Source organism: Sus scrofa, chromosome 1 (genome assembly GCF_054392235.1).
Source record: "Sus scrofa isolate SSC_HxYL_T2T_F1_AM1 chromosome 1, Sscrofa_HxYL_maternal_Yorkshire_Landrace_v2.0, whole genome shotgun sequence".
Taxonomy (NCBI): domain Eukaryota; kingdom Metazoa; phylum Chordata; class Mammalia; order Artiodactyla; family Suidae; genus Sus; species Sus scrofa.
In genome coordinates, this window is record NC_139383.1 from 112130194 (window position 1) to 112156214 (window position 26021).

The 26021-nt window shown below is 33.9% G+C and overlaps 1 protein-coding gene across 5 annotated transcripts in view; it reads left to right on the forward strand.

The window, feature by feature from the left end:
* Window positions 1–26021, forward strand: part of DCC (DCC netrin 1 receptor) — a 1237100-nt gene that overhangs the window by 959522 nt on the left and 251557 nt on the right. For all 5 annotated transcript variants that reach the window (XM_021073456.2, XM_021073460.2, XM_021073463.2 and 2 more), the window contains one exon: window positions 23151–23292. In XM_021073456.2, coding sequence (XP_020929115.2) covers window positions 23151–23292 — 142 coding nt within the window. The remainder of the gene's footprint in view (window positions 1–23150; window positions 23293–26021) is intronic.

Below are 26021 nucleotides of genomic sequence, written 5' to 3' on the forward strand. Positions count from 1 at the left end.
CTGCCCCCCTCCCTCCCCTCCTTTGCAATGCTGATGATACATTTGAGCAGCAAATTGGTGTGCTAGTCTCTCAGTGAAATCTTCTCTCTTTCAATAAACTCTGCCCAAGTGATTCTTTGATCATTTGGAGAAATAAAGCCCTCACTCTACAGAAAAACCTCAGCTCCTCTGGGCCTCAACTCACAGAGCAGATCAGCAGCCATGCTGGCATATATATAGCCAGTGGGACTCTGAGCTGCTTCACACGTCTGTAAAGCCACCAACTATGGTGAGAGTTCATGTGGCAGCAGTTCTGCTTTTGAAAATTTCCCACTTAAGGGTGCAGAGAGAAAGAGAATGGCATATGCCTGAATCTTGGCTGTAATGTTTTTGCCTTTTTGAGAAATAATGCTATAGGTTTTGTTTTATAATTAAATATTCTGTTCTTACATAAATTGGTATTGCAGCAGGTATTTTGTTTTGCTTTTCCTTTGAAAGAAGAACTGAGATTAGCATGGCTTTCTCTTAAGTAAATAGATTTTGAATAAATAACAAAAATATAAAAATATTCACAGGCATATGACTGGACACATAGTCTATATGTGATACCATCTGGATAAAAATATAAACATGAAGATATTTGGCATGTGTATAGTAAAAACATATGAGTAGTTAATCTCATGGCTTTTTCATTCACTTACTTGGGGATTATATGGGACCACAATATGGGAACATGTGCTGATCTCATTTCTTTGGTTGGAAAGAAAAATTTCCTTCAAATTGGCACCAGTATTCACTTTGTGGCATAACATTGCCAGAGTAAGATTTTATTACATGATCCTTAGGTGGGTGAAATGTAAATTTAGTACACCATACAATCTATGTCTATTCCGCAGTAACAGGCTTTATTATAAAGCACTATATTGACATCTTTAGTTGACCCAGGATTAATGTTTACTGTTTCTATGCTAATGTTTTAGAGCAAAAGCAACTTCTCTTTCTTTCGTTTTCTTCTCCCCATCTACTCCTTCTTCTTTTCCCCCTGATTAGCTAATACATTCTTGCAGAACATTCCTGAAGTAAAGATTTAGAAAATTAACAACACTGATAATCCATACCCGAAGAACCAAGAGTCACGTTGCCTTTCTGTCTTCATTTGAAAGATAAGGAAATTGAGTAGAAAAGTTATTTCATATCTTTGAGTTTATTATACTAAAGTGTTAGATAAATGTGAAACATTAGAATTTAATTCTCTCTGCATTTTAGCATGGCTCCATACCCTTCCTACTGTACCCTACTTTAGACCAGTATTTAAAATATTCATATTCTTTGAGGTGAGCAGCAACAAAGTAAAATAAGGATTCTACTTTCATCTCTAATTTAAGATAGAAGACACTCAGGCAATTGCAGTTAGCCTCGTGTTATTGAATGTGTGCAAGGAGCAATAAAGAGTTCTAATTAAACCAGTGCCATTGGGTACAAATTTAAAGGGCTGCACTGAAGGATCTTAGTCATTAATCCTAAAAAAGAAAATCAATGTACATAGAATGTTGTCTGGTGACTTCTGACCATTTGCCTTTCCCAGTAAGATTCAGTGGTTGTATCACATGATCTTTATATTACTCGCTAATGAACCAAAGAATAAAAGGAGACATAAAAGAAGGAATCAGTAAGTCAGTTATTGCAAAGTGAATGTTTTTACAAATGACCCTCAGCCAATTCAGAAGTAAGGAAATATTTTTATTTGAGTATTTGAATATTTCATATGAATCATAAACCTTCGAACAAAAAGAAAATAATTCATGAATGAGGTAAACCTTGAGATTAAAGAGTATAAATGTTTACCAGTAGGGTGGCTATATCCTGATCAACTTAGAGAGACAAGACAAAGATAGCCATCTGCTTGGCTCCTGACAGGTGTATTCTGATTTAGTCCAGGGAAGAAAGAAGAATTTCGTTTACTCTTTCTTTGATTCTTTCAATCTTCAAACTCAGTGTCTTCCATTAAGACATTGATTTAAGAAGGAAGCATTTACTGATTGGGTTTGTATTATTTTAAAGATGTTTTCATAATACTGCAATCTAATTTTGAAAGCAAAGACAATAGATAATAAGCGCAGATAAAAAATTTAAAGTAGCATATCAAAAGATAACCTCATTGTTCTCCTTGATGATTTCCTTCATACCACAAAGAAATTAAGAAGGAAAATTAAAACATGGGCTAGTACTGCAATTGTATGTAATCAAGATCTGTAAGAACACATATATAATTTATTACATTTATATAAATATATGCCATTTATATATTTATATTAATATGTATATTTCCAATCTATATTTTACCTAAAAATATAATTTTACCATGATTGTTACTTGCTTGGCCATTTACTTAAATTAGTTTTTCACTAGCTGGAGTATAAATTTGTCAATATGATAGGCCCACCTTGCTTCCTATACATCCAACTTGATAACATGCAGCCATATGACCTTTCCTGGCCCTTCTTCTGGGTACTGTTGACTCCACACTTTCCTTCTTCCTTTCAACACACTTCCTCCCAACACATCCTCGTTCTTACTCCAGAGAGCTGAGGCCATCAACTGGTAAAAGTCATCAAGAACCATAATTAAAATAATTATTTTTTCAAATACAATTTATCTCATTTGAGTTTGTCATCTTTCTCACCAGTGCACTCTCACTTTTTTAGCCCCATCCTTTTCTTCTTCAAACTTTTGTCAAAATCCTCAAGAGGATCATTCTTTTCATGTATGAGCCAAAATCAGCCCCACAATAAGTATGATGGTTAATTCTCTTGCTATTTTGGTAACAAGGAAAAAGGGCAGTACTATGATTTGAAGTGGCATTTGATTAAATGAAGACCCAATTTCATTAAAATGCTTATTAATTCATTCAACACTATTTATTGAATTATAGTTGATGTACCATATTATGTCACTTTTAGATGTCCTCCCTAGTAATTTTACATTTATGTGCATCATGAAAGGATCACCATCATAAATCTAGTATCTGTCCTCATATAATTTATACTATAATATTATTGACCATATTCCTTATTCTGTATATTACATTCCTGTGACTTATTTATTATATGACTGGAGGGTAATACCTCTTAATCCCTTTCACCTATTTTGCCTAAATCCAACCCCCTCCCCTCTAGCAGCCACTCATTTTTTCACTGCATCTGTAAGTCTGTTTTCATGTTGATTCGTTGGTTGGTTTTTGTTTGCTTTTTAAATTCTGCTTATAAGTGATATTATGAGGTATTTTGTCTTTATCTGATTTTTTTTACCTAGCATGATGTATTCTAGATCCATCCCTATTGCTGTAAATGGAAAGATTTCATTTTATTGCTGAATAATATTTCATTGTCTATATGTACTACATCATCTTTATCCATTTGTCAATCAGTACACACTTGGCTTGCTTCCATATCTTGGCTATGTATGTAATGCTGTGACAAACACTGCAGTGCATGTATCATTTCAGTTTAGTGGTTTTGTTTTCCTCCTGTAAATACTCGGAGTGAGATTGCTTGATCACATGGTAATTCCAGTTTTAATTTTTTGAGAAACCTCCATATATGTTTTCTACAGTGGTTGCCCCAGGTTATAATTCCACCAACAGTGTACAAGGGTTCCTTTTCCTTCACATCTTGCCAACACTTGTTATTTGTATTTATGGTGACAGCCATTCTGAAAGGTGTGAAGTGATATCTCATTGTGGTTTTGATTTGCATGTCTCTGATGATGTGTTTTTGAGCATATTTTCATGTGTCGGCCATCTGAATGTCTTCTTTGGAAAAATGTGTATTTAGGTCCTCTGTCTATTCTTTAACCAAGTTGTTTGATTTTTTTGTGTTGAATTGTATGAGTTCTTTGTATATTTTGTATATTAATCCATTATCCAAAGATAATTGCAGACATGTTTTTTGCAAATATCTTCTCCCAATCAATCAGCTACCTTTTCTTTTTGTTGATGGTTGCCTTCATTCTGCAAAATCTTTTTAGCTTGATATATATAGTCCCACTTGTTTATTTTTGCTTTTGTTTCTCTTGCCTGAGATAGATTGAAAAAAAAAAATTTGCTAGGACCAATGTTAAAGAGCATACTGCCTATCTTTTCTTTTCAGAATTTTATGGTTTTAGGACTTACATTCAAGTCTTTAATCTATTTTAAGTGTATTTTTGTATATCATATGAAATGTAGTCCAGTTTTATTGTTATGCATGTAGCTGTCTAGTTTTCCCAACACAATTATTGAAGAGATTGTTCTTTCCCCATTATATATTTTGCCTCCTTAACTGTAGATTAATTTATCATATAAGTATGGGTTTATTTGTGAATTCTCTCTTCTGTTCCATTGGTCTATCCAACTGTTTTTTGTGCCAATACCATAATGTTTTAATTATTGTAGCTTTGTAATAGAGTTTGAAATAAGGAATATGATACCTATGGCTTGTTTTTTCTTTTTTTTCTCTTTATCAAGTTTTTTTTTTTTTTTTTTTTGGTTATTTGGAAACTTTTGTGTTTCCATAGACATTTTAGAATAATTTGTTCTAGTTCTACAAAAAATGCCATTGGTATTTAGACAGGTATTTCATTGGATCTGTAGAGTACCTTGGTAATATGGTTATTTTAACAATATTAATTCTTCCAATCCATGAGCACACTATATTTTTCCATTTACTTGTGTTGTTTTTACTTTCTTTCATCAGTGTTCTATAGTTTTATGACTATAAATTTTTCACCTCCTTGATTAGATTTATGGCTAGGTAAATATTTTATTCTTTTTAATGTAGGCTTGATTTCTTAATTTCTCTTTCTGTTGTTAGTATACAGAAGTGTAACATATGAAGTTCCATGATGGCCTAGCAGTTAAAAATTCAGCATTGTCATTGCTGTGGCTCAGGTTCAATCCCTGGCCTGGGAACTCTCCCCCCTTCAAAAAAAAAAACATTTAAATACAGCATATTTCTTAATATTTGCTTTGCATTCTGCTTCAGTGAGTTAATTCATTTTTTGAAATACCTTCAGAGTTTTTGATTTATAGTTTATCATCTGCAGGCAGTGACAGCTTTACTTCTTCCTTTCCTTTGATCCCCTTTTTTTTCTTTTTCTTGTCTAATTTCTATGGTTAAGACCTCTAGCACTATGTTTCATAAACATAGTGAGAGTGGTTAGCCTTGTCCTCTGATCTTGGAGGAAATGATTTCAGCTTTTAACCATTGATTGTGAATTTGTCATACATGGCCTTTATTATGCTGAGGCATGTTCCTTCTATAGTAACTTTGTTGAGAGTTTTTTAATCATAAATTGATACTGACTTTTGTCAAAAGCTTTTTCTCCATCTATTGAGATGATCACATAAATTTTATTCAATTTTTACCATAGTATATCACAGTGGTATAGATCTTAGATCTCTGTGAATAATTCCAAAAATTCTAATTGAACATGGTGTATAATCTCTTTAATGTATGGTTTAATTGGCTTGATAATATTTTGTTGAGAATTTTTGCATCTATGTTCATCTGTGATATTGGCCTGTAATTTATTTTTAATGCCCTTATCTGGTTTTTGTATCAGGGTGATACTGGCCTCATAGAATGAGTTCAGAAGCATTCCTTTCTTTTACATTTTTTAAAATAAATCAAGAGGATAAGTGTTGCCTTTTCTCCAAATGTTTAGTAGAATTAACCAGTGAAGGCATGTGGTCATGGACTTTTATTTGTTGGGAGTTTTTTAAATTGCTGTTTCAGTAGGTCATTGTTATATTTACATTTTCTATTTCTTCCTGATTCAGTCTTGGGAGATTTTACATTTCTAGGAATTAATGTATTTCATGCAGGTTTGCCAATTTATTGGTGTATGATTGTTCATTTAGTCTCTTACAATCTTTTGTGTTCCTGTGGATGTCTGATAACTTTCCCTCTTTCACTTCTCATTTATTTATTAGGGCCCACTCTTTTCCCCTGATGAGGCCAGTTAGAAGTTTATCAATTTTATTTTTTCAAAGAGCCAGCTCTTAGTTTTTACGTGTGTGTGTGTGTGTGTTTTCAGTTTCTATTTCATCCCCAAAACTGTTTATTGAATGTTTTCTAAGCTTTAGGCATTGTTGTTGGCACTAAGGATCCTATGGTAAGAAACGGCAAGGATGTTTATGAGGTTAAGTTCTAAGGAGCTAAAAAGAAGTTAACAAAATAAACGAATGGAAACTTATTACTGCGGGAAGCACCATCAGAACAAGCACATAGACAATGAAAATCTTATATGTATTCTCATTTCATTTTCTTGGGCTTAAGCAAATAAATAAGCATATACAATTTTTTTTCTGAGATTTTTCTTGTAAATTTCACACCTAGTTTATACATTCATTTGTATGCAGTAATTCACCGACTCTACTCTATATCCCCTCCTTCTTACCCCCACCCCCAAAAGAAAACACCCTCTGTGACGTGGAACTGTTTTGCCTTCTAAAAAAAATATTTTTTTTTGTTATTTTCTGTTTTCGATTTAATTGTTATTTTGCATTGGAGAATGGTTGATTTACAGTGTTACAGAATTAGATTAGAGCATCCTTAAAATTTCCCTCAGACTATATTAGAGCTTTTAAACAACTGAGCTCTTTGCAGATGCTCGGGCCCCTCATTGTGCTTTACTTTCTAAATGTCCTCAAAGGAAGCACCTGAAGCAATGAAATGGGACTGAACTGCTCCTACACTGTTTCCTCTCCTTCTGGAAGCCAGTCTGTGACCATTGCCATCTGTCAACATTTTTGAGTACCATGTCGGCAGGGCATTGTACTGGTGACAAGGGATAAAAATAGATTGTGTCCAGGTCTCTGCAGAATGTACTTCCTACTTAAAGCAAGATCCACACATGTAGGTGTATTTCTCCACTTTACAAACCTATATAAAATTTCTTTAAATAAAATCTCCATCCAGAGGATTTAGTATGTGAATATATATATGAGTAGAAGTGAACTTAAAATTTGAAGTCAAGCCATGACATGTTGGCGTTCTTTATCTTATTCTATATTTGTGTTGCAATTATTTTTGTAATATCTTTATTGAGATATAATTCATATACCACACACTTCACCCACTTAAAGTTAACTCCATCACCACAATTAATCTTATCATTTTATCACCTCTGAAAGAAATCCTGTACACTTTAGTAGTTACCCCTCATTTGTCTTTTACACCTTCCCCGCACCAGCCATAGGCAATCTCCAGTCTGCTTTCTGTCCCTAAAATTTCCATGTTTTGTATATTTTGTATGAACGGAACTATATACAATGTCATCTTTTGAGAATGATGTTTTTCAATTAGCATAATATTTTCATGATCCAGCCATATTGTAGCATGTATCAATTCTTCGTTTCTTTTCATAGTCAAATGCTATCCCATTGTATAGACATGCCATATTTTGTTTAGCCATTCATCAGATGGTGGACATTTGAGTTGTTTCCACTTTCTTTCACTATTATGAATAATGCTGTTATGACCATTTGTGTACAAATTTTGGCGTGAGCATATGTGTTCTATTTTCTTTGAGAATACTTAGGAAGAAATTGCTGGGTCATGTTTCATTTTAGTTTTAGTCTTTTGAGAAATTGACAGGCTATTCTTCAAAGCACCTGTACCAAATTACATTCTTACCAGCAGTGTGTGAAAGTTCTAACTTCTCCACGTCTTCACCAATATCATTGTCTTTTGCTCATAGCTCTCCTGCTGATTGTGGAGTGTAATTTCATACTATTCTAAATTTGCGTTTGTTTGAATATTTTTACAAGGAAGAATTTCAAAACAGAAATAAATATCAAACTTTGAGTTTGTTTAAAATTCTATTTGCAGAAACATTTCATTTACACCAAATATTATTTAAATGTTACTATAACTCATGCCTCAGTCAATTTTGTGAGGTCCTAAATACTCAAAAAAATATGTTGTAATGCCATGAAACTGTGTAGAATATTTTTTTTAATTTGGAAGAATTATTGGTTCTAATACAAATAGCTAATTTACTACAAACCCTTCTCAAAATACCAACATGAAAATACACAGCACTTAGCACACCATATATTTTGCCACTATGACCTAGTTATTATATTTAAAAACTAATACTCTCTGTTAAAAAAAACTGTTTGAAACCATTATTGAGGTTCACAATGTGTTTAAAAGAACAATTCAAGATCTTATGAAAATGACTATTGACCAGACTGTCATATCTGTAGATCAACAAACCTTTCCATTTTTAAAACATGCATATTTAATAAAGCAGATTAGAAATGGGGTTCTATTGTTATCTATTGTTACCTAGGACTTCCTTTCTCATGCCTATTGTTCTGATGGACAATGGCTTATTCATGAACTACTTCCTCATCTTCCAGGAGAATGGCATATTAGTTCTATTGAAATAATCATTGGTCAGCTTCTCTCCATGTCATATAATTTAAGGAATAAAATAAAAATCTTTGAAAAATATTTTGGTTTTAATCTCAATTTAAATAGACTGATTATTCTGAAATTGTTTTATTATTTTCTTTATAATCCAGTAGTGCTCATGCAGACATTGTGTTAAGTAATCAGCCATCATGTAATGAGTAATTAAAATTATAGCCAATTCCAGGTGCTGTTAATTGTTAATCAATTATACTCATAATGATTGCATCTCTAATTGAAATACTGATTGATGTATTGACAGTTATCCATTTTTTTTAAAGTAAACTTCTTCCTGTCCTTAAATTGGAATGAATTATTGAGAATATGTTCTCACCTACTCTCTGAGTAACATCTCTGAACTTTAGTGGAAAATGGTCCTGCTCTTTCTGCATGTATGAATAAAATTGGTGTAGTTGATCAGAATTGACCTGACTGGCTGTGGAATGAGTTGGTGAATTTTAATTGGTTTATTTGCATGTTAACAGGAAACATTTTGCAGATGGTTTTGTGGCCCCTCAGTATCTGAATTTGGCAAATGTGGAGACCATTATATAGGAAAGCAACAGTCACTAACACTGATAGAATCCCTGTTTTGCCAAGAGGCTGCAGTCAGTATCACTGTCAACCTGCTGATCAGCCTTTACAGTAATTAATTAGTGCACATATTTATAGCAATGCAGTGGTCAGAATACCTGCATGACAAAAAAAGGGTTGACATTTAATCCTTTGGAAAATGACTTGAAATTCTCAAGACAGACTAAAGCATAGAAAGGAGTATTCTGCTTATACCATCATAACTAAACATTATCTTGTACTCTCCAATCACGTGAATGGGAGGCATCTTCACAAGAGTAAGCGAAATCTGTGTAAGATTATTTACATTTCATGATTCATTAAAAAATGGCCATTCTAATTTAAAGGCATATATTCTGAATATAAAACCAGAATTTATTTTCTCAAAAAGTAACCACAGAATGATGTATCTGTCTAGATTAATGGCTTGAGTAAGGCCAGTCTATAAGTAGCATCATGGTATCTACCTCCATAAAGGTCCATCATCAAGGAAAACATTACAGGTAAATATGCCTCTGTTACAGCACCAGGCCAAGAACAGAGCAGGCATTTGGGATCTTTAGTGAATCTATTAATAAAGTAATGTATATAAATAATATCAATTTTACTTTGGGTAGTATTCCAAAGAAAATAGATTATTGTAATCTAAAAAGATTTTTAATTTTAATTTTTTTAAAAAAAAATCAGTTTCCCTGATTATTCCTATGTCAATGATGTTTCATATGTATCAAGCACAGAAACATGACTGCTGCCATAATTCACCCATAAGACCTAATAAGAATTTTCAAATATAGACTAAGACCAGGGAAAGAAACTGAGAAAAACACAACTTTGAAATTTTAACTCAAAAGAGTTCTCTTTTTAAAAATATGGGAATGAGTTTAGGCTATGTATTTGGGAATAAAGACTCTGAAAATTTAAGCAAAAACTATATTTATCCAAAGTTAACAGAAGTAAAAGCATACAGAATTGCTATTTTATTATTTTATCTGGTTTTATGATGTGTCATTTATGAAAATATTGTTGATTACATGGTTTTTAATCCAGCAACTCTATTAACTCCTGGACATTTATGGTTTGGATGTAAACTATAAACAGTAAATTATTGGTCTGTCTTCTGGTATTACCTGAAGATTGCCATTGAGAACAGTTTCACTTACCTCATCCTTGGAAGGAATATTTCTCAAACCTTCATTTCCAATAAGAGAGCACCACAAAACACTTGTGGTTGTAGCAGCAACCAGCTGTTAATATGAGTTATGTGAATCTGACCTATAATCTAACCTGACATTTGAAACTCAAATATTTCCCTTATTTCTCCAACACAATTAAAATATTTAGTCTCACTTCTTTTTATGAGACATAAATAGCCTTGTAAGTACTCTGTAATTACTGTACATTGTAACAAATGACCTCATAAATACATTGTAATGTCCCATGTAATTACATGGTAAGTCATGTATTTTAGATGGCTTCTCTGAGATGGAAAGCCTGCTGGTTTCAGAGATTAATTACTTAGGGCCGAATTTGACAGTTTCCTTGAAGATATGCCTCTGTTAAACAGCGCTTGCATTTAAAAAAAAAAGCATATGAAGATTTTATTCCCTATTTAATATATAACAAGTTATATGTGTTTATCCCTAAATATTGGACATGGCTGAATTTTTTATGTATATAAAAGCAAAAAGGTCTTGTTTTGCTCTGGTTGAGACTGATTTGCAATTATATTCAATCCTTCACACATTAGATAGCAATTGTTTTTGTAACAATGCTTTTAAAAGTTCTGCTTTTATTATTCTAAAAAAGATTTTTGAGTACATGGTGTCATAAAAATATGTTTTTAATTTTTTTATTGAGCAATATACAACCTTTAACTAAAGTTTCATTTTTAGAGACCACATTGCTGTATCATGATCATTTTAACATAAGTGAATTACTGAAACACACAGAATTCTTACTGGTGATTCTCAATAAATTCATTTTATCCCATATGTGAAAGAAGTTTCATACAGCAAAAATAAGTATTTAAACTCTTATCTCTTTGCCTAAGGATGCTTAAATATCTGATGAAATCTATCCTGAAGTTGCCCCATTCAACATACTGCACAGTTAGTGTCTTGGTTTGTATATTCCAAAACAAAAGAGAAATGGGAAATAAGTGGACATTGTACTTTCTATCTTAAATTGTATATTGGTCATTTTTCCTCTGCCTTTCAAGGGTATAATTTTACGTATAACTCCCCAGTGTATTTGTGTTCTGGCTTTCTTAACGCTAGTTTCTGCTTCAAAGCTATTATGTTGCTTTTAGGAGTTTTATTTAGTAGAAATGAATAGGATGAAAAAGGATCTATAATCTGAGAGAGTTAATGAACCTCCCTAAACATCCAGTTTACTTCCAGGGAATGACTTAGGCACTGGAGAATAAAATCTATTGATACTGACAAATTCTGAAATGTATTACTCTTAAGATTGCTTTATCGTGAACTCTGTGGAAAAACCAAATTGCTTTATTGTAATGGAATTTTGTCAAAATGTGAATACCACCTTGATATTACATTCCCAGTTTCTAGGACCTAGAAGAAAACAGGCCTGGTCACTAGGCTATGCATAGCAATAATCACATGAAAAAATGCTATTTTAAATTCAGGATTTTTCAAAGAAGATGCTAGGTACATGGCACTTCTAATTTTCTTTCTTTCTTTTTTTTTTCTTTTCTCCTGTAGGCTGTACTGTACTTTGCATTTAAGCATGGGTTTCTTTGGTTGGTTCAGGAGTATTTGGTTATTTTATTTTGTTGGCCAAGACAGCCTAGTTTGCAGGAAAGATTAGTCTATTTTTCTTTATTCTTTTTTCAGTAATAGAGACCATATACAGTCAGATATCTGAGAATCAAATCCTGCAAGGGTTTAGTAATTAATAGAAAAAGCACTATTTCTAAGGGCTATTCATCAGAATATGCAGTTGCTTTATCATCTCTTCACCCCTGAATGGTTTTTGGGGGGCAAAGAACGTTGTCTTCCAGAAAAGTGTAATCTAGTTGTTGAGATCAGATGAAGTGTTTTTGAAGATAATTCAGACTCATTGAGAATCACTCTTTCATTCATTCATTTTTGTCTTTGATACCAACGTGACCTGATGGCTCAGTTCTTCGAAGAAGTGCTCAGCTTCCAATGCCCTTTTTTGTAATTTAAAACAGTTGTGCACTCTACCACTATTACTGCTAACAATAATAATTATAATTATAAAATTATACATTTAAAATAAGAGTAAAACTTTGAATTCTGTGGTGTTTTCAAGTTCCTAAGCACTTTCTCATTGTTCACCTCTCAACACCTACATGGCAGATAAGGGAAGATCATGTGATGTACAGTTGATGCAGTTAGGTCTCAGATTCTTAATGTCACTTAGCAAACCAGTGAAAAGCTGAGAATAGAAGAGGGTGCCTTCCTGTCGCTTGTCTTATTATCCCTACTGAGTACCTTGTATTTATAGAAAACTCTTCTTTTTCTAAATAGCAGTTCAAAACTGCCTTCTCGATGGAACTTCTAATAAGAGTTTCTAAGCCCTATAGGAATTAAGGGGATCTCAGTAGATTTCCACGCACCTATGCCTGGTATTTGAACTTTATTTAATGTTTGGAGTTAAATCTTAAAGAGATGACTAGTGTTTATTGAATAGAATGGGCATGCCAGTTTGGAACCAGTGCTGAATTAGCTACAACAGTATAAAAGACTCCACAGGGCACCCTAAGCTATTGTCCACTTTTCTCCTAATAGAACTCTGAAACTGCTCTTTAAATAACTCAAATATTTGAAAACTGCTACTTTGAAAGAATGCAAAATACTAGCCTATGAGATTGCTAAATTTTCTGTGTACATAGGCTGCCCTTTGTCTTCATAGACAGTGATGGATTGGGGATCTCACGGTGAAGGTTTAGAAACCTATCTGACCTGAATTTGCTGGTTCAAGGCCCCTTTACTACCCCTTTGCTGCTAAAATTAAGTGGGTTAAGTAAGTTATTGCCATCCCTCTTTTTTGCTAGGAATTGTAAAGGTTGAGCTCTCAGAATTTGATTAAAGGAGTATAGAAGAGTGGTAGCATGTCCATTTCCCAGCAGTTTAAATTTAGCTCACTTTACATAAGCTAAGAAATAGAAAAATAGGACTTATAAGAAATGGAGCAAAGTTCCTGTTGTAGCTCAATGGTAACAAACCTGACCAGTATCCATGAGGATGTGGGTTCGATCCTTGGCCTTGCCCAGTGGGTTAAGGATCTGGCATTGCCATGAGCTGTGGTGTAGGTCGCAGACATGGCTCAGATCCCACATTGCTGTGTCTGTGGCATAGCTGGCAGCTGTAGCTGTGATTCAACCCCTATCCTGGGAACATCCATATGCTATGACTATGGCTCTAAAAAAGAAAGGAAGGAAGGGTATTCCATATGACATTTCTTATTGTCTGTAAATTTTTAAATCAGATATGTGCCCATTGTATCCTCTGGACAAAGTCCAATCTGTGGGCTGAATTGGTATGGAATTCAGGGCCAGGTGTTAGGAGGGTTGTGCCTCTAAACCAAAAGGAGTAAGTAAGGTGACTGGCAGCATTCCTTCACAAAGACTGATCACAATATCCAGAGACACAGAAAGGTAGATGACAGTTCTGCCTGGTGAGGGGTATCAGAAAGGGCTGTTAAGGTAATAAAGTGATGGTGAACCAGAAGGCCAGGAGTTTTGAGCAGTTGAGAGTATGAAAGCAGATAACATACTTAGCTTCAGAGAGGCAAGTAAATATTGTCAGGAAAAATCTGCCAGCCTTGGATAGATTCACAAAGGAGTCACTAGCTGCTGGAGGACCCGGTCTAGGATACCTTTGATGATGTCTGTCTCAGATGAACCAAGCTGACTGACTACGAAGGAAAAGGAACACTCACAAAAAAAAAAAAAAAAAAAAAAAAAAAAAAAAAAAAATGGCAGCATGTTTTCTCTACAAGAGAAACCCAGTTACTAAAATTGGGACCCAAATCAAAGTGAATTTTCAGAATTTTATCTGAAACTGAGCAACCTGAGAAATTGTCCCAGAGTGGCTTAGCATATTACATAATCAGGGACAGGATTTTTCCAAAGTACATCAAGTAGGGCTTCATTTCTAGATAGAATTCCCACTGGCACCAGCTATAAAGAGAAGGAGCTACCAGGGCAGAGATAAAGGGTAGAACATTTTCCATCTGAACAAACCTATTGATGAAAAAAATGTTTGTATTATTGCAAAGTCATTCTATAAGATCACAGCAGGTTAGATTTCATTTTTTTTTATTAAAACAAAGCAATATTCTTGCCTGAATTTAAGACATGTTCAAAAAATTTTGTTAAAAATCAAGTATTACTCAATTTGTATACAAAAATACTTTTATTGTTGCAGATATTTAACTCAAACTTTATGTGGTACTGTTAGACTTCACTCTGGAAATGTGTTACCTGAAGTATTTTCTCACATGGCTTTAGGTTATTTTGGATAAGAGTTGCCTACATGAACTCAAGAACGTCAATTTTACTATGCCACCCAAACTTCTGACTTTGCTTGTCACAAGAGATTGCATATTTATGATAGTGAAGTAAAAGCATGCCAAGTCTTCAAGAATAGTATATAACTGCAGGAAAAAAAAATGTGTATATACCTTTATAATACCTTACTGACAATTTACCAAATCTATACTTGGTTGGTGTCATCAAGTATTTAGGTTTATAAGAAGACAAAAACATTTTTGGATACTGTTCACACAATTATATACTATATAGGTATGTATGTTTATATGTGTATGTAAATGTATTTATGCATATATAAAATGGAGCTTAAAATACTGTTTGGTTAGTTGATTAATTTCTATTCCAGGTTGGAATTCAATTAGACATTTTCAGTAATAGAAATATTTACCAAGTAATTAGATACATACCAAAGGTTAAATATTAAATGCTCTTCCCATATAAGTTTGATATTATTAAGACAATTTATTCTAAATGACAAAATTAGGAAAAGGCCCTTCCCAATATTAACTATCCTGTTATCAATATGGGTAGCCTTTGTTTCTATGTCTTATTTGAATTGTCATGTATTGCTGCTACCAGCAGGTTCTGCAAACTTTTTTTGAAAGTGGATTATTTTTCAGACAACTTGATCACAGTAAGTGCCTTATCTGCCAAGCTGCTTATGCCAGAAACCTCAGAGTCATTCTTGATGACTTTTCCTCCTTTACACTTGACAGTCAATAAATCACCAAGTGCCATCACAGTCTACCAATCAAAATATATATTGCATCTCTTCACTTTTCTGTACCCCTCTTGTCTCCACCTTTTTCCAAGTTCTGTCCTTCACTACCCACACCTAAAGATTTTATTGGCTGTGATAGGAATTGTAACTAATACTCTTCAGAGTAAATTGCTCAATAAATATTCATGGAAGAAAAGGAGTTTAAAAAGTCCTACTGGGTGCTTTATCTTTCTCAGTGCTCCTTTTGATTTACAGAAGAGAAACTTTTAGGTCCACACACAAATAAGTACGTCCACCATCTGAGCATTGTCACTGTACCTGGTCTTTCTTGATTCTATTCTTCATACCCTTGTTTGCTTTTTCCTTTCTTTATCCTCTCATTCCTTGTATCTTAACATTTTGGTCTTTTGCTCTCTGTTTTTCTTTCTCTCCTTCTTCCCTTAAAGTATTTATGATTTGCTGCCTAACAAATGTGCACCAGTACTAGGACAGAACTTTCTAGGGTGTTCCTACTCCCTTCTTTAATCAAGCCTTTGAGGTAGGTACTCTTATTAGTTCATAATGCAGAGGAGAAATCTCAGAGAGCTTAAGTGGCTCATTCACTGGTAAAGAAGATGACTTACTTCGGTGGCGGCAGTGGACCCTGGTGGTGTGGGGTCAATTACTTAGCTTTGCCTATATTCTGGGCAATGATAAATTATGTTCAGAGTTAGGGCACAGGCAGAGGGAATGTAAATAAGGGGATGGATAGGGAAACAGTGAAAACAGGTTTTTTAAGAGTGCTGATGGGCTTTCTTTAATAAAACTTGAAGAGCCTCCTGAGTACTGAAAGTATATTTCTTTCTCTAAGAAACTTCATATGAGATTCAACAAGTTCACAGAAGTACAAAACAGAGGCAGAATCTAAAACTGACTCTTAATTAAGTTTCAAGATCCTTAGATTTCTGCTAGATTTCAGCAAGGACATTCTTATTTATTGCAAGAATCTTCTTTCAAATGATGCCTTCCAGCTCCCTTCTATGGGAATGCTATCCAGATAAAACCACGTATAAAGATATTAACTGAACGTGTTTGGAGAGGAGCTGATGGTCCCCTGAAGTTCGTTCTAGAGAGAGTAAAGCAAGATGTCAGGTCCAATGGGATATGTGAAATTGAAAACAGAACTTGATAAAATGTGGCTTCTGAAAAAAATTGGGGGTAGAATGGTGGGCTTACCAATTTTTTTTTCTATTTTCTTGGTTACAACTTGTATACATCTAAGGTAAAGGAAGGATAAGGACGTAAATTAACGGAGCACCACGAGGACTGTACCACATTGCCAAATCGGACGAGGTTATCTGAGACAGTTAATGGCCAATGAGGACCCTTTCTTTTAAATCAATCAACCAAACTGCTCTCCACCATGCTTCCTTGTAAACAAATTCATTTATGTGGAAACCATAGAGGGAATGGAGGGATTTGGAAAAGTTAAGTTTTACCGTTCTTTTTTCTTTCCCCAAATGTGAAAAAAAAGGTGAAATTGATCCTTGATTCAGGATAGAACACTGCAACATGGAAAATGATTAATTTCTCCCTTTCAAGTAATGAAAAGGCCAAAAGTCAAGTCACAGCTACTAGAATTGATTTTTCAAAAGTCAAAGGTCATGTGTTAAGTACTTTTAATAAAAATCATTACCAGCCTTGACTAGGTTGTGACAGCTTTATTTGGCTTGGTAAGGGAAGGAGCAATGAAATCTGAGCTAGTGGGCACTGAAAGAACAGGTCTCATATGGAAAATAAGATGTGTTATACCACTGAATTAAAAAAAAAAAAACTGTTTCTGGACATTTTCATTTAACTTCTCAGTACAGTGTAATTTGGGATATCCAGCCATATCACCTTCAGAACAGTCTGCACAGAACAAATGTGATCTTTGCAATCTGCTGCTGCTTTCTGGAAATCAATGAGAAAGCATAAGACATGCTAATAAACTTAGCTGCTACTCACATATGAAGATGAATAAAAATGATGAAATTACTTCCAAAGATGAATAATAACCACTGAGAGGTTCACCTCCTGGCGTGTAGAGCATATAACTGGATTCTATTAATTAATCGCTGCCAGGCATTGATATTAAGGTATTGGTCATGTGGGAATAATTTATGCAATCACTGGAAGTCCTCAAATATGATAAAGAAAAATTATTATCTGTCAAAAACTAAGTATTGTTCATGTATTCATTAGTATAATTAAAATCTCCAGGCTTATCAAGTGATTTACAATCATTTGGTGGACATACTAAGCATAATTATCCTCCCTTTTTCAATATGTGCATTGAGATTTAGGTCATTTATAAGACTTATGAGGGGTCATTCAGCAAAGACATAGCAAAGCATTAGCTTGAACTCATAAGGTTTTACCTCTTGGTCTAAGATTTAATATCTTCATTTTTTATTTTAATTTAATTTTGTCTTTAAAAAACAAGTTGTAGTACTTAGAAAATGACGCTTCTTGGTTTGCCAAGGGCTAGTTATGGGAAAGCCCATTGGATGTATTAAAAACAAATTATTTAAATTCAGTTTTATTTATTTCAAGAATATTTTGTAAGAAAATTTAGGTAAGTAGAATTTCCAAGTCAAGGCTCTATGATTATTTATTTTAGTTTGAAATAATAAAAAGAACATTAGATGCAAGAGTCTGATAATCCTTCTGTGATGATACAAGGTGACTTCTGCCCATTCATTTAACTCGGTACTTCAGTTACTTTCTTCATAATTGTAAAATGGCAATAAAATCAGCCATGACTATCTCAAAACATTGAAAAATAAAAATAAGATGAGTAATGAAGTATTAATATAAGATAGGACCATTCAACAAATCTGGTTTCCTTTACTAGTATTGAAACACTTGAGAGTGAAGAAGCATCAACACATGTGCTCATATGTGTGGAGAGGGGAGAAGATGTGGATGAGTGTGTGCATATTTAAGTAATACTTTCTTTGTTATTTTATTCATAGTTTTTCTCCCCAAAACTTAGCCAAATGCCTTAAATGAGCACATTTATCTAACACTGTGTTTCTTTAACATGGCTTAAAACACCATTTTTTTCCTTCTGCCTTTCAATTACATCACCCTATATGTCCATTTGCTCTAGCCACTAAGCAAGTACTTGATCTTCATTTGAAGAAGCTCTACACTGTCATAACACTTTAAACTTACTCTTGATATTCACTCTGTCCTAAATATCTTTTCTGTCTCCTTCATGAAGTCCTACTAACACTGAAGGATGGGCTCCTTGTAAAGTCTTTCTTAACCACAGAATTAATCTTTCCTTCTATTATACTTCCATCATCTTTTCTGGGATTATCTACTCTAGCATTTAGCACTTTGTTTTCAGTATAAATTTATATCTCTATTTCCTCAGCCAAAATAAATATACATCATGATTTATTTGGGTGTTTCCATAGTTCCAAAGATAGTGCTTTCAACACAGCAGAGATATAAATAATATATTTTAAATGAATAATAACTGGATGAGTTGATGATTTAGATTCTCAGCCTTGGGAGCTCCAATGGGAGACAATATTAATTAGTAAAAAAAAAAAAAAAAAAAATGCCACCTTCAGACTCATATTATCTCAGTTCATATCCTGCCTCTATAATTTACTGCTACGTAGTTGGAAGTTACTTAACTATTCTGTGTCCCAGTTTATATGATTGTACAATGGGCATACCAACAGACCTTAACTCATTGGGTCATCGTGAGGATGAAAAAAAAAAAGAAATAACTCAGGTAGGTATGTAGGGTGCTTAGACCATTTTCAGGTCTAGAGTTAAGTGCAAAAAAAGTATTAAGTATTAATAAGAGCAATGGGGGTGAAGGAAATGATATCAGTAGTGCCATACTCTTTCAAATATATTTTAACACCTGAAATAATCAGATTAATTGTATTTAATTTAGCTAAGTTCCCCTTATTAAAACATGTTTATTATATAATTATTTGTGATCTTTATTATTTAGAGATTCTATATTTGCCAATTCACCTAACTGCTAAATGTATTTGTATCTCAAAATTGATACCCACTCTATCTTTATAGTCATTGGCTGACTTGTGCACATGCAGAGCAGTGAAAAATTTATCTCCAGAAGTACATATTCCCAGCAGAGGTTGAACAAGGAGACACTGTCTTCTTGTTTCATTTTTCGTATTGTAAGCAAGTGACCCTTTGTGTTCAAAGAAATGCCACTTTTTAACTTTTTTCCTTTTCTTTTTGTTGGAAATTTTGCTGTTTAAAATGGTTCCTCAGTGTAGGTCTCACCTGTGTCTAGTGTTCCCAAGTGCAAGATGGTTGTAATGTGCCTGCAGGAGAAAATACATGTGTTAGATAAGTTTCATTCAGACATACCTTACAGTGCTATTAGCCATAAGTTCAATGTTAATGAATCAACAATGATATTTATTTATTCCTTGGATTTGTTCCTTTAAACAGGAACACACATAAAACGAGGTGCTGCATTGACAAGTTGACAAAAATGTTACCAAAGTCTCTCAAGAAACTAAACCTGTATTTTCCCTAGGAACAATATTATGATATCCCCAAATTCAGGGTTCAGAAACCTTTATAGAAAACAACTACTGCAATGATGAAAATTGACTATAGTTGACATGTTCTTTGAAATTTTTTGAATGCTGAGCAAATAACTGTGACTTTAGATGATTTTTAAAATCCTTCATAGGAACTTAATTATTTGTAGAGAGCTAGCCAGTTTGTGGCAGATGTGAAAGAAGGGTCTCAAACTCCTCTGTCCATGGAGAACACTGCCTTCCTGCTGTTTCACCCACATAATTGAAACAGTATCAGATGGTCCACCCGCCAAGGGCTCAGAAATCCATTCCTTGACATTTTGCTCAGCCTCTGACAGTTTATTTCTCAATTGTTCTCAAAAGAACAATTGTATATGTTTATTTAAAAAATTAAAAGTTCATCAAATTATTACACGCATATTATTTCTTTAAGTTAAGTAGTACCTATTAGGCTTATAACAAAATCCAGCAGACTCTTCATTGCCCTTCTCTAAATCTTGTTCTCATTCCCTTCAGATTCCCATATCCATAACTTTTAGTCATTATTTTTTTCCCCTAGTATTATTACCTTTACATTTCTCATAAGTGTGCTCTTAGTGTCCCTTAATTCCCTCATTTTAATTCTCTAGTTTGAGACATCATTTATTGACTTATTGTTATGTCAGGATTCTGTACTCTGGCACACTTCCATCTCCATTTCAGAACTTCACCAATTTTCTCCCTTTTCCTCCTACTCTTCCTTCCTGTCTTCCTCATTTTTCTTCTATTCCTTCTTCTTTGATTGAGATGTAACAAAAAAAAAAATCCACCAATATTAAGTGCTCACTTCCATAAGTGTATTACTTCATTAGAGCTGTCATAAATTCCAGAGGCCGGGGAGCTTAAATAGCAGGTTCTGAAAGCTAGAAATCCAAGATCTTTGTTGGCAGAGCTGTTGATTCTGAGACCTCTCTCCTGAGCTTACAGATGGCTGTCTTCTTCCAGTGTTGCCACATGGTCTTCCTCAATGTGTGTCTGTGTCCTAATCTCCCTTTCTAGTAAAGATACTGGATACCGGTCACATTGGACTAGGATCCACACTAATGATTTCATCTAACCTTAATTTCTTCCTCTAAAGCCCTATCTCCAAATACAGTCACATTCTGAGGTGCTGTGGATTATGATTCAACATATGAATTGAGGGCTAGGGGGAGGCAAAATTCAGCCCATAGCCATGTATTTTGACCATTGTATCTATTCATGTAACAAACATTAACTAAGTTGTACTTTTATTACTCCCCAAAGTCTCCTTGTATCCATATCCAACTAATACCCCAGTGCCATTGCCATAGCAACTATTTTCTGGTATGTATTAATATAGATTAGTTTTGTCTATTGTTGAACTTCATATCATTGGAATTACGCAGTATGTACTCTTTTGAGTATGATGTCTTACCAAGTCCAATCTTACAGTATAATTTTCCTTCCTGTTTTCCTGAGGATTCCACATTTCTCTGTTGTTTTAGATTTTCTGTTCGTTGGGCTTCAAACACTTTTCTTTCTCAGTTTGCATTCTCATCTTTCTGAAGCATACCCTCATTAGCATCCTGGTAAAAGGATCAAAAAAAGATATCTTGGAAATCATTCCTATCTGAAATATTCCTGTACTTCTTACCCATGTGTTATATTTTCATTATACATTATAATTTATTTGAATAGACATGGAATTCTAGGTTTGCATGCTGTTTTCTAACTCCAAATGTTGTTGTTGAGAAATCCGATGCTATTCTTGCTCCTGATCATTTTCCATGTGACCTTAATTTGTTTTCCTTCATTTTGGATCCTTCCTTCCCCATGAGGCTTGAGTGTTTCACAGCACTACACTTTAATGTGGTTCTTTTTCATTTGTTATAGATTCCATAATCCATTTCAGAATGGAGTTTCAAATCTTCCACTTCTGTCGGGTTTTTATTTGGGGGGATGAGTTTTTGCTTTTTTGTTTTGGATTGTTTTGTTTTTGCTAATTTTCTACCTTTCATTTTTCCTGCTTTTTCATTCTCTTATTAATTGGGAGTTACATAGTGTGAGCTAAAGCTCTAATTCCTTATCTTTTATCTTCAGTTTCCTATCTTTGTCTTTTCTTCCCCTCATTGAATTTTGGAAGATTTCTATTAATTCATCTTCCAATTTATCTATTAAATATCTTATTTGTATAAGCAAATGATAATTTTCATAATCTTAAAACTCTCTTTATTCTTGTATTTTTATCCTATTCATGGATGCAGAATTTTCTCTTAGATTATAAGAGTATTAATGATGGTTTTTTGATCCTTTTTTGAATCTACACTAATGCTGTTCCCTTCACATACCATTGTCTTCTTATGTGTTTTTTTTTTCCTTTGTGTTTTATGCTAAAGCCTTTCTTTTTCAATGTCTGATAGTCTTAAATTTTCAGTTTGCATGAAAATGAAGTACTGAAAGTATTATTACAAAGTGCAAATTCCAGTGCATGAATGAGGTTTATTAAGTAGGGGCTTCACCATTGTGGAGTTGATCAGAGACCTGCCTGTTTTCTATATGGCCAAACTTTTAATTTTCTCTAGGGAGTAATGGTCTGATATTCTACATGGGACCTATACACCTGGTTGCGTTTGCTATAGGTATCAGATGAAGGAAGAAAACTTGGGTGTCTTACAACCCTATTCTCTTCTGTGCTTGGTATCTCTGATTCTGTGGCTTCCATGTCAATATCATTAGAGAAAGACTCTCCCAGCTTTGCAAGTTTAAGGCAGGTTAACAGACTGGTTTTGCTGAATGTGGTAGAATTTTCAGTCCATCTTCTATCTCAGAACCATGCCTTAGTCCTGCCTTATAAGGTATTTAGGAAGCAACAATTTCTAGTCCTGAATTTTGTCATGCTAATCACCTTGTTTTTATTAACATATCTTAAAGAGGTATTTAGGTTTCATCTCTTTCATTTGGTTCAGTCACTTTCCTCAATTTGCACCTCTCAAAAATTTGTTGTCTTTCATCTGCTAGAGTCCTATTCTCTATTTCCTTATGGGTTTATACCATTTAGAATATTTTACTGTCATTTTGAGGGCATTTACAAAGGAGAGATAATAATACATGTAATCAATCAGATAAATTGTGTGTTTTTGTCAAAATCAGACAAATCATTGAAAGAATGAATTTATTTTGGTTCTAACAGACAATCCTTAAATCTTCTTGCATCTCTGCTTTATTTGCACTTAGGTTTGGGTCAATTCTTTGAGTCTGTCCTGTTGTCCTTCCTTTTTCCAATGTTTTAATTTACCTCTATTATTTTACAGAGTATCAAAGTAAGCTGGCTGCCTCCTCCATCAGGAACACAAAACGGATTTATTACCGGCTATAAAATTCGACACAGAAAGACGACCCGTAGGGGTGAGATAGAAACACTGGAGCCAAACAACCTATGGTACCTGTTCACAGGTCAGTGTTCACATGGAGTGGTCTTCAAAGGTTTTGATGAATTAAATGCTTCAGCAGTAAAATGTACTCTCACTTTGAGAAAACATTCGTTTTTTTTTCCTGGTAGGTGTCATTTCCTGATCTGAAAGAGAATAACCTTTATATTTTTAACTTGATATTCCCTATAAAACTTTCGCTACACATTTTGCTTCTGGATTGTTATATTAATACACACATATCATTGAATTTTTATCCATATTAGTTTTTAGCTGATTCAACAATAGCTTCCGTTGTCAAATAACTTTTAACTGTTTAATAACTTTTTAAGGTTGCATAATCAAATGGTTCCAAGTTTAAGTCACTTTGAGTCCTGTTCCCCCAATCTCCAGGAGTGAGGATGAGGTTGGAAAGTGGGGAGAGTGTTAGTTTGAGGAATAAAGAGAATACTTATTCTACTTTCCATAAGTATAAGAGTAAATTAATTTATACAGCAATAGTGGTAAAACTCATAGTGGGTCAAAGTTATTCTCTGAAAACTGGACCAAATTTCATTCAGTATTTAGAGATTTATGTATAAATATATATATATATGTGTGTGTGTGTGTGTATATATATATATATATGTATATGTATGTATATAAGATGAGTAATCATATATTTCTTTTAACTATTAGAACCTTTAATACATGTCAGTCGCAGTTCCTGGAAAGCAGTGACTGAGGCAGGCTTTCAAGTTAATGTTTTTGGGGTACAATTCCAGGAGAACAAGAGTGAGGGAAGAAGGGACATGGGCCTGGGTCAAGGGGGAGGAGAGGAGAAGAAATCAAACAATGATGAGATATTATTGTGCTGGCCACAAGTTTAGAACAAACCCAGTGATAGCCTGGCCTTAAAGGATGTCACTAGAGAAGCTGCATGAAATACAATGTCTCACAGCAGATGGATGGCAAGAGTGAGCAGTTTCCCTCTTGTCTACCAGTCAAAGTAAGTCCACCAACAGGACTACAGTTGTTAACTATGTTATAGCTCCAGACAACCCCTTGGAAGTCAGCACTTCTGGTAAGTGTGCAAACATAGAATTCTCTCCTTACGTGGTGATGGCTTGGTCTAGGGTAGCAGCAGCACAGGGGCTTTTCAAGTTCAAGAAGAGCATGAACTAAGGGTTTGGGAAGCAAAACATATATAAGTGGATCATGACAAGGATCAGTGGGTCAAGTTGAGTATATGTGTCATGGTACATCAACTGGCTCCATGACAACATGCAAGCTAAAACTCATAACTTACAGATGAGGCATAAAGTGAACTATCACTGCAAATGAGACAAAAAAAAATGTAACTTCTTATCCATTCCTTTCTTTATATCAAGTACTCAGTAAATTTCAATTTGAAATCACAAAACACATACACACTTTAAGCTCCTTGCCCAGTCTACAGTGTGAGACTTGATAGAAACCAAGATTTTCCCCCTCAGGTTTTTTTCTTTTGTGCCTATAAAATGCTAATGTAGAAAGTCCCTTTGTGTCTCAGCAGATTAAGAACCCAACATAGTGTCCACAAGGATGCAGGTTTAATCCCTGACCTCAATCAGTTGGTTAAGGGTCTGACGTTGCTGCAAGCTGTGGCATAGGTTGCAGGTGTGGCTCAGATATGATGCTGCTTGTGGCTGTGGCATAGGCCTGCAGCTGCAGCTTGGATTCAACCCCTAGCCCAGGAACTTCCATGTGCCACAGTTGTTGCCATAAAAAGAAATAAACAAACGAAAAATATTAATGTAATGATGAGAATCCTTCCAAGGTAGATTGTCAAAAATTGCATTACCTATATGATATCTAGACAAAATCTCCAAGGCAGGTATTGTTGAATTTAAGCAAAGTTGTGATATTCTACTATATTCTTTAAAATGCTTAAGAAAAAAAAGTCAAGATCCTATGTCTTTTTCCCTGATAAATTGATGGGAAGGAGGTAAAAATAATTGAAGTCAGGCATAGGTGCTCATTGGGATATTTGGTCCAACAAATACATAGTTTACTTAAAAAGAAATCACCAAAATTGCAAAATATTGCTTAAAAAACTTTGTATAATTCTTAAGAGTTAATATTTAAATAGAAGAAGAGGCTCTAAGGGTAATTTAATCCAAGCTTTGTATTTTAATAGATGTAGGCATTCAAAGCCCTGAATTTTTTTAATCATTGCTTTTCCTTCTAAAATGAAAAATATTAAAAATATCAAATAATTTTTATAAAATATTTATGAGCATTACAATAGGAAAACTAAGGAGTGAATATTCAATTTATAGAACTATAAGTGGCCAAAAATCATAATAAAATGTTCAGTCTCATTAGTAGAGAAATGCACATTGAAAATGACAACATTTTCCTTTGATTAAAGTAATAAAGATAAAAATGAATGATGATACATTGTTTTAGAAAGCATATGAGAGTTTGGAAAGCATATGAACTCTCATATACTACTTTTGGGACAGAAAGTTTCTAGAATCTTTCCATAAAGCAGTATGGAGATATGTGCTATATAGAGATGTATATACGTGTATGTATATTCATAAATGTATGATCCAGGCTTTCAACTTCTTTATTCCAAATTCTGCAGACATGTTTTTTGCAAAGTTTTAAACTATAAACATGTTCATTGCACTGTTACTTTAATATCAAATAATAATTTTTTTTGAAGACACTGATTATCCAACTCTAGACAAGTATGTAGAAAATTCAGACAGTCATATTGTGGAAAAT